The following is a 10,520-nucleotide window of genomic DNA, read 5'->3' as shown; positions in this document are numbered from 1 at the left end:
AGGAGGTGTATAGAGTATAGGGTAAAATGTTTTTCTCCATATATATTGAATGAGTAAAGCACACACGCTCACTGAGTATGGATTATACCGTAAGAAAACAATTAGAACTAAGGTACTGTTTCATCAAATACCAGGTGTATATAGTGTAATCAAAAATGTTATTCTCCCTATATATTTCTGTAGTCTCAAACAGATAGTCAGCATGTATTTCTCCTTGATACCATCCGGTACACGGTAGTGTGTGAGGAGCGTACAGCTCTATATGGTGTGTGAAATAACTAACGTTCGTTCACTGCAGGAAAACAGAATAAAAGTAGGAGTGCTGTGTAAAAGCAGTCACAACAGCTGTGTCCACACAGCAATACTGCTATAAGGCAGGCTAATAGTCAGCGCTGCTGCACACAAGAAAATTGTCCCTGTCACTGGCAGGCAGCCTAATAACTAGGGCTTCTGCACACAAGAAAATTGCGTTCAGCGCAAGCACATAGCAACTTCTGTTTACAGGCCTAAGTGTCTCCCAATTCATAAACAGCGTCAGCAACCTCTCCCAACTGTAAAGATGGGCAGAAGAAAAATGGCGGTCGGCGGGGAGGGCTTTTATACACACTCCATATATACAGGTGTTGGACAAAATAATGTAAGCAAACACCTAACGTGTTGTCATCATAGTCTTCAAACATGTTCTAAACATGCAAACCATGACATCTGTTAATGTTTTGGAGTTGATTATATGTGTCATGTGATATGTGTATGTAAATTAACTGTTTGTTTTGCAGAATTGTAAGAACATTGACGAAAACCTGCTACCAATGGCAGACCTCTCTGCTTTTCAAAGAGCCTAAATTGTTGATGCTGGTATAGCAGGCACTAGTGTAACTGAAAGTGACCGTGTCGGGGTCGTAAACGACAATGAATCCTCATTCACCAGTCATTCCAAATCATTGTGCGAGCGCAAAACATCTGGTACCGATTAAGAATGACTCAGACACGTAGCTGATTCAATCTTAGCTAATGTCCTGCATCCACACCTGTCAGGAGCAGTACAACAACTGGCTTTTATTTAAAAATACACAATACTATATTGAGTGTTAGGGGAAGGCGTGCATTAGGCGGGGTTTATGCAGTATACATCTAGTGTCCAGTCTCTCTCTGATTCGTCAAACGTCTCCCGATGGTTACTCCTTCTTCACATTCCTGAGTTATCTTTTTTTAGGAGAAATGAAACTTAGGAGAAATGAAACTTAACTTAACTCTTTAGACACTGAATTTAAGTGAAAGTGAACACTGGCAGCCATCTTTAATACAGTTACATTTGCATTAGCAAGCAATTAGGAAAAACTTATTGTTTCACAGTATAAAAATATAAAAGTTATATAAGAAAATATATTTTCACCTTGACAATCCCCCCTAAACACTAAGTTTTTCCCTTAATGAAAGATCCTTCGAGACTGTCCATGTGATGGGAAAAGGGGAGGTGGATTTCTTCATCCAGACACCTCAGAAGCTCTCCCCTAGCGAGAGGCCTCCAGGCAGCTGAACCCTTCACTAACCTCACATGGAGTTCTCCCGCTGTCCCTAAACTAAGTCTCTTAACATCATCTGAGAATGGGGGGTTTTGTCTACTCTCTTGAGGGGAATATACTTAGGGATCTCCCCTAGATCAGTACCATCGTACTCTGGTGGGTCTACTTCTTGATTGAGGAAGGTGCCAGTCGGAGTTGCTTTGGCAATAACCTTTTTATACAAGGGAATAACACAACAAAGAGTTATTGATCCAATTACAAGGAGGGCAATCAGTACTATACAAGCTTGTTGAAGGAATCCCTTGAGTCCACCCAACCAGCCGGAAAAGAAAGATGTGTCTACTCCAGCATTAGTTTTCAATTCTGCTGCTAACCCAGTTATCTTTTTAAGGGCTATCATGGTTTTTCCATTCACTCCAGAGTTCTGAGGGATATAGGTACAACACTCCTCTCCCACCATCCCACAAACTCCTCCTTTCTCAGCTAATATCATATCAAGGGCTAGTCGATTTTGGAGTGTCATTCTAGTGTTAGGGCCCAATTCTTCAACTATACCTTGGAAGGCATCTTGGCTGAAATTGACAAACCTTTGTTCACTGTAATATATGTAATTGATCCATTCAACATTTTTATTAATCTGCACCTGTGGGATTATAGAAGCAAAGCCAGCATAGATCTGGTTCTGGGCTTTAAATTGGTCAGGCACCCCCCTTGGCACTCCAATAGCATCAATATATACTAGTGGATCTTCTTCATAACTCATATGGAGCTGATCGAGGCTTCTCCTTTTCCTGGTAGGTTCATCAGGTATCTTTGGATCCCAGGGTAGAATCTTGAACTGCACAGCTAGTTTAACAAGGGTGCATTGGCCTGTCCAGGCATTTGGCAACCTAGGATGGAGCTTACCATCTCCACATAACCAATAAATGTCATACATATATTGTGTATGTTTGATTAACAAGTCAGCATCCAGAGAACTATTCTCTTTGCAGAAACCTGTCTCGAAGATCCCTACTGGTGTACCTGTGGTGTCGTGGGAATTATAGCAGGTGTAATTGTCAACTAATACAGTTACTTCTCCTGGGACCTTTAGTTTGGGTTCCTTATGAATTAGTGGGACGTAATCTGGGCAATCAGTGGGATTCAAACCTTTCAACAAATTCATGACACAGGCAGTGGTGTTTAGGTATGCTCTGAGTATTCAACTGGTCATTCGGAATAACAAAGGTAGCTGGAGTCAAACGACCCAGAGTACAAGCACCTTTTACCCCTACTGGCAACCATTTATATGCATTGTCTCCACATACCCAGAACATGTCACTAGGTAGGTCCCATAGGGCTGAATGTTGTAATACCAGTCTATGAACTAAATCTATGAACACAGATACATTCTGAACCATACACCAATTTGGAAGTTGTCCTAAAGGGCTACAATACCCTACATCGGAATTTCTACAGGTGGGAGTTCCTTTCTCATATCCAGATGACTCGTTGCAAGGTATATTACCTGAAATATTAAAACAAGTTTCATTATTGCCCTGGGGAAATAAATTGGAATACTCCCAGGACGTATTATGCAACCTTCTTTCTAGCAGTATTGGTTTGAAGGCATCAGTAGAGTGGGAAGTTACATTAAAACTAACTTGTAGGCCATACATTGGAATTTGCCCCAGGTAGGTTAATCGAGTTCTATTCCTGGGTACCCAAGCCCCCCCTTTATATGCCAGATATTGAAGGTATGTATTACTTCCTGAAAGATTACCCTGCCACCAAGGGTATCCTACCTATCCCACAATAGGTATACCAACAGTTGTGTTCCATAACTTCACATTATTTGTGGCATTATTAGCAAGTGTATCAGAACAACTGGTCCAGGCAAATAATTCCTCGGGTGGCACAGGAATAACAAGGAACGGAATACTAGTGGCTGATACTGGTGAATGTGTGCAGATCCAGCAATCTGCTGGAGACTGAGTGTCTTTTGACCAATCATTTAGTATTTTTTCATGATGTTGTATAAACTTATTATTCAAGGACATTGGAGAATTTAGATTGTCCCACGCAGCTACCATTATTACAGAAAATGCAACAAAACCAAACCAAAACATTATGCACTCTTATGCTTTGTTAATTCCTGTGGCTAGTTTGCAATGCGATGCGTGGATCCAGTTTGGTCGTCCCTCCAACTTAACAGAAGTAGGCGTTGTCAGGAGTACTTGGTAAGGTCCTTGATATCAGGGTTCAAGGGTCTTTCTGGAGTGTTTCTTGACATATACGTAATCACCAGGTTGTAGACAGTGAGTTCCTTCCACACTATCTGGATCTGGAGTGGAAGAGAAAACTAGAGAATGCATTTGAGTTAAATGCTTTTGCAACTGGATTACATAACTTGTCAAATTATCCACATTGAGTGTTAAGACCTGTGGGTAGTACAACCCTGTGTTCGGTGATCTTCCAAACAGTATCTCGAAGGGTGACAGTTTAGTTTTCCCCGTGGGTGTGTACCTTACTGAGAATAATGTTAATGGGAGACACTCTGGCCATGGTCTATGGGTCTGCTCCATGGTTTTCTGTATTTTCAATTTTAGTGTCCCGTTCATTCTCTCTACCTTCCCTGAACTCTGTGGGTGGTAGGGTGTATGAAATGCTTGTTCTACACCTATCATTTGCATTACATTTTGCATTACCTCAGCAGTAAAGTGTGTACCTCTGTCTGATTCAATTGTTTCAGGGACACCGAATCGTGGTACTAGTTCCATCACCAGTTTCTTTGCAGTGGCTCGAGCTGTAGCCGTTTTCACCGGGTAGGCCTCTGGCCATGCAGAGAAGAGATCTACACATACTAGGATATTTGCATACACTCCTACCTTGGTAGCTGTATGTCGTCAATCTGCCGTCTCTGAAACGGGTAGAGAGGCCTAGGTGTCGCTTTCTTAGGGACTTTTACTGTTTTACCTGGGTTGTGCTGTGCACAGATGAGGCATGATTGTACAAGTTTCGCGGCTGCGTAACTGAAACCAGGAGCGATCCAGAAGGCATCTACCATGGCACACATGTGACTTTTTGAGGTGTGATTGGGGCCATGTGCTGCTTGCGCCATGATTGGGAACAGGGACTTTGGTGGGCACATTTTATCCTTATTCTCCCATACTCCATTTGAGTTCAGCTCAGCTCCCAGTCTCCCTCGGTGTACCTTCTCTGTTTGGGCAGCCTTTTGCTGGAGGGATTTCAGGACATCTAGACCCAATGTGGCTGGAATACGCTGACTCCCCGCCACCGTCCACTGCTCTCTCTAGGCCGCCTTGTGCTATTTTAGCAGCCTCGTTCGCCCTTCTATTGCCCTCTACCTCCACGGAGTCACCTTTGTGTGTGCTTTTACCTTGACAATGCCAACCTGGACTGGTAACATCAATGCCTCCATCAATTGTTTCACCAGCTCTGCATTTTTAATGGGCTTCGAATCTGTGAAAATATTAGCGACTTTACCTGCAGCGGCTCTACACGCCTCAGTGAGTGCCTTCAACTCTGCCTCCTGCGCCGACATGTGAGGAGAGAGTGGTTCCGCTCGGATTACCTCATGTGAGGATACTACTGCATATCCAGTGTAGAATCGTCCATCCTGGTGGTATCTGGGGCCATCTACAAAAAAGAAACTCAAAGTCTGCATTAGGAACAGGTTTTTCATGAATGTGTGCAAACCCAACTGTCTCCTGACTCATCAGTTCTATGCAGACATGTTCATGCGTCATGTCAAAGTATCCTTCCTCACTCGCTAATACGGTCACCAATTCCCCCTTTTCTGAATCCACAGGCAGGAGGGTGGCTGGATTCAGAACGTTACATCTTTTGAGGAGTGACATACTCAGGAATTAGTAGAGCACACTCAAGTCGGAGCTGTCTGGCCATAGACAGATGTTTTGGTTGAACTTGTAGGAGTATGGCATGGATGTCATGTGGGGAATAGATTGTCAAAAGAAACGTCAGTGTCATCTCACATGCCTTTCCTATTACGTCTCCACTTTTTTCCTTGTGCTCCAGCATACATGACAGGTCGTTTTATTGTCCTTGTTTGCTCAATTTCTTTAGCTACCTTAAGGAGGTCTTTCGGATCTACATGTCTCCATTCAGGTCTGGCTGTCTGTACTGCGTCTCGTATGTCTTTGTTCATACCGTCAATGAATGCATTCACCAGTATTCTAACATCAAGTGGATTTATGCAAATGTACCCCATGTCTGCCCATTTCAGCTGTAACCGTCCAAGGTATATCTCTACTCTCTCTCCTCTTTGCTGTGTCACATTAGTCAGGAGTACAGACTGCTCTGATTGTTCCACTGCAGCCCATTGTCTTAGTGACTCACAGTACGTCTCCCCAGATCGTGCAGATTTATCATCCATGCCCCAAGCCTGATTCTTTGTCACATCTGTATGTCTTAATTATATGATCTAGTGCGTCACCTGCCTTTAAACTCACCAACCTCTCTAAGTCTGCCCAGGTACACTTATATGTTTGCTGTACTTCCTTTATGTGTCTGTGAAATGGGAATGGTTGGTCTTCAGGGGCAGGCAGCTGCTTCAGCAAAGCTAGCTGGTCAGAGGGGCTCCAGGGATAATACACCTGTATCTTTCTTATTCTAGTCACACTTCTAGGTCCTGCTGGGGTTGGCCGTCTGATGTCTACTGTCAGCTTACTCCTCAAGGGCCAATGTCCCACTACCCACTATCCACACTATTATGTCAGCTTCTTATGATCTTGTCTGGATAAGATTTAGTGCAATTCTCTTAGGTCAGTAGCACAGGTCACACTAGTAGCTATTCAGTCTGGGTTTGTCTGAGTCTGACCACAGTGTTTACAAGTCCATCTGTTTTGTCTGGGTCTCTGGTTACACTTTGTCAATCAAACATTCATAATACACCTTCCACACTGCTGCACATTCTCAAGCATCATTTATTCACTTGCTATTTTCTTCCCTTGTCTGTGCCTTTTTGTACATCCAAACATTCACACTCTGGTATTTTTGCCTTTTTCAATATTTGTCCCACTTGTTTTACTGCCGCCTTCCTTCTCTGTCTCTTGTAATTTGACACAATTTGCTATACAAATCAATCACACAACTAGAAGCAGGTTCAAACACATTAATGACCAAGCAATCACTTACAATTCCCTTCTAAATTAGGCACCATATCTTACTTTTAACTTCCAATCTTCAATTAAGTACTGTTGCTTTAAAATGCACAAATCTTTCAGCGTGTACCTTATGGATAGAATTACAGAGAATTTTGAGCACAGCTCACACTCAGCAGAGATAAGAGCGAAGGGAGAAGAAAAACTGCGCAGCTCCATCCTTCCCCCCTCCCGTCAGAATGCAGCGTCGTCCTTCACAGAATTCTGTAGTTCTTTAGACTTATCAAAATCAATTTCTACAAAGAAACTCAAAATCACGGGATTTCACTGTAAGGGCAGATAACTGTATAATGAGATTAACCATGCCTTGCCCTTTTTCTGGCCAAATGCATTCAGGAAACTTTACAATGTAATGCCACATATAACACGAACTATATCATTACTCAATTCATTCAGTCTCAGATGTAGATTTGAAATATCTATAACGCATCTGTCCGGGATTCCACCACAACTAGAAAGGTCACAAATCTCTTGACACAAAAATGATGTGTGATGATTCATTCATACGTGCTCATTCACTGATTTTTTTTTTTTTTATACTCAATTACTCATCTCTCATCTTATTCAGAGGTTCTCATAGACATATATACAAGGATTCACACAGCCTGCCTATCTTGCACTTTGGATTTGATTAATACTTTTTCCAGGTTCTTTGCTGCACTACTTCCATATCTATCCTCAATTATATCACATAACCGGTCTCCTTCTTCAGGTATCTTTCCCTGACTGTTCCCCATCAATCTCTTTCCATCCTTCATTCTTCAAGCCTCGCGCAACTCGCAGATGAGCTTGTGCTTGTTCTAACAATCCTTTATCTTTCAACATGCCTCGTTTGTTCTCTATGAGATTATGCCACATAGCCGGCTGTAATCTCCCTGACGAGGGCAATCCTACATGCTTATACAATCTCTCAACATTCTTGACAGCCTTCTTGCCTTCCCGTGACGCTACTATTGCCTTGACCTCCACAGCATCCTCATCTAACTTGTGGGGCACAGACTTCTTCTGCTTTAAGATACGCAGCATGACTCTTACAGAATACTATGGTTCTCTGCAGAAAAACCACTGGTAGCGATATCAACACTGATGTTCCACAGTACGGAGCCTCACGTTCGACGTACTAGGAAAAGAGCCTCGCGCTCAATATTTCCTTTCCCTAACCTTGAACAGCAGTGATTAACAGACTATCCTGCCACGATATTCCAACAGTCGGGAGGCGGTCTCCTAGTGAGAGCCCTCCACAGAAATACAGGTGGTCCCTTCTCGGGACGTCTTAATTACCTAGCTGGTACAATATCACAGAGGCTGCGTCTCCTATCCCTTCCTCTAGGTTGCCCCACAATCTGCAACTAGCTCAATTTATCACTCCACTTCACTACTAGACAATAGTCACGGGTAGGGTGGTTGAATGGAGTACAATGACCGGTGGAGGAGGTGTGGTGTACACGAGGACGCGCAGAATGCAACGTCTCTCAGTTGCTGGTTCAGAGCGTGGCACAGGATCGCACTCGGTCTCACCACTCGACCGGTCACCCCTCAGACCCAAGGAGACCACAGACAAACCAATAACGGCTGAGACACTAGCAAGTGTGACACATACAGTGTATATGATCTCACTTACCGTGTTTTGGAGGGTGATCAGTCCTCGAGGTCAGCCACTACAGGTATCATCCACAGACATCCAAGCATGGGTCCAGAGGAGCCTCGGATCACTGTCCACGCCCCACGTTGGGCGCCAAATTGTCGGGGTCGTAAACGACAATGAATCCTCATTCACCAGTCATTCCAAATCATTGTGCGAGCGCAAAACATCTGGTACCGATTAAGAATGACTCAGACACGTAGCTGATTCAATCTTAGCTAATGTCCTGCATCCACACCTGTCAGGAGCAGTACAACAACTGGCTTTTATTTAAAAATACACAATACTATATTGAGTGTTAGGGGAAGGCGTGCATTAGGCGGGGTTTATGCAGTATACATCTAGTGTCCAGTCTCTCTCTGATTCGTCAAACGTCTCCCGATGGTTACTCCTTCTTCACATTCCTGAGTTATCTTTTTTTAGGAGAAATGAAACTTAGGAGAAATGAAACTTAACTTAACTCTTTAGACACTGAATTTAAGTGAAAGTGAACACTGGCAGCCATCTTTAATACAGTTACATTTGCATTAGCAAGCAATTAGGAAAAACTTATTGTTTCACAGTATAAAAATATAAAAGTTATATAAGAAAATATATTTTCACCTTGACAACCGTATGCTTGGAGTGTCAAGCGCTACTGTTTCCAAAGTAATGACTGCATTTGAAAGAGAAGGAAAAACGTCCGCAGCAAAGCACAGGTCCGGCCGAAAGTCGAAGTTGACTGAGAGAGTTACTGTCGGACTGTAAAGCAAATTTGGAAAGAGGATCGCAAGACCACTGCTCGGAAAATCAATGCAGAGCTCAATGAACACCTACAGAAGACAGTTTCCCCGAAAAAAGTTTTTCGCGAGCTGCACAAATATGGATTCCACGGAAAAGTTGGAATTGTAAAAGTGCTTCTCTATATGACAAATGTTTCCATGCATTTAGAGTGGTGTAGAAACCTCCAGAATAGGTCTGTCAAGCTGTGAAAACATTTTATATTCTCAGACGAATCATCGTTTACCCTATTTCCAACCTCCGGCCGAGTGTACGTTTGGAGACAGCCTAAACAAGCATTTCATCCTGACTGCCTGCTCCCAACCGTAAAACATGGCGGATGTGCTGTGATGATCTGGGGTGCTATTTCGTTGAGATACGCCGGGCCAATTATATCCCTTCATTGAAAAAGTAACAGCCGCGATTATTTAGGCATTTTGGGCAACCAAGTGCATCCTATGGATCAAGCACTGCTCCCGGAGGGGAACGCCATCTTTCAGGATGATAATACACCAATTCATACAGCTCAAATCATTAAAGCATGGCATGAGTAACACTGTAATGAAGTTGAGCATCTCATCTGTCCCCCACAATCCCCAGACCTCCACATCATTCATCATTTATGGCAGATTTTATCGATTCCATTTAGACGTTGATTTCCGCCACCAATGTTGCTCAAAGAACTGGAGGGTGTTTTAACGGAAGAATGAGCTACAATTTCTTTTGAAAAAATTCACACCTTGTATTAATCCAAGGCTGTAATTGCCACAAACCGTGGACCTACACCATATTAACCTAAGTTTTTTTGATGTTTCCATGTCTTTCCATTATTTTTTCCAACCACGAGATTTCATGTGTCAACCATACCCGCTCACTCTGTCAGTATGGATTTAACCGTACTCAAACATGTTGAAAAAAGGTACTGTATCAGCAGATACAAGGTGTATCCAGTCCAGGAGTAATTGGAAATATCCATCTATATATCCGGAGTCAGAAAAAGACACTCACAGGCTCAGTAGGGATTAGACAAGAATATAAAAAGTGCAAAAAGGGTAATATATTACAAGCGTACAGTTGCATACAGTGTTGGTGTGATTTTAAATCTCCCAGTCCCTATAGTTTGAAAGAGTCAGACACAAACTCTCACAGGCTCAGTACGGATTACACCAGAATATAAAAATTAGAAAAAGGGAAATGGATTTGAAGCATATAACAGTATACAGTGTTGGGGTACTTTTAAATATTCATATATATTTCAGTGTCAGTAAGCCAGTCCAGACTGTCCACTACAGAAAACAAGATGGATACAACTCCAGACGGAAAGTGTAGTGATTGCAGAAATTTTATAATTTACTAATCACGGGAAAACCTCCAGGGAGGATTCGCAGAGGCGATGCTGACCCTCAATTAATT

The 10,520-nt window shown here is 42.7% G+C and overlaps 1 protein-coding gene across 1 annotated transcript; it reads right to left on the bottom strand.

Annotated features, from left to right (window-relative positions):
• Positions 1 to 994: 994 nt before the first annotated feature.
• LOC141098743 (endogenous retrovirus group PABLB member 1 Env polyprotein-like) lies at positions 995 to 8,952 on the bottom strand. Its single transcript, XM_073586714.1, has 2 exons — positions 3,639 to 8,952; positions 995 to 3,030 (listed from the first exon to the last, which is right to left on the bottom strand). The coding sequence occupies exon 2, from the start codon at positions 2,686 to 2,688 to the stop codon at positions 1,576 to 1,578; it is 1,113 nt and encodes a 370-aa protein (XP_073442815.1). The 5' UTR covers positions 2,689 to 3,030; positions 3,639 to 8,952; the 3' UTR covers positions 995 to 1,575.
• Positions 8,953 to 10,520: the final 1,568 nt, after the last annotated feature.

Source organism: Dendrobates tinctorius, unplaced genomic scaffold, assembly GCF_039654945.1.
Source record: "Dendrobates tinctorius isolate UK_male_01 unplaced genomic scaffold, ASM3965494v1 ptg000095l, whole genome shotgun sequence".
NCBI lineage: Eukaryota > Metazoa > Chordata > Amphibia > Anura > Dendrobatidae > Dendrobates > Dendrobates tinctorius.
This window is presented reverse-complemented; position numbering and strand designations above follow the sequence as displayed.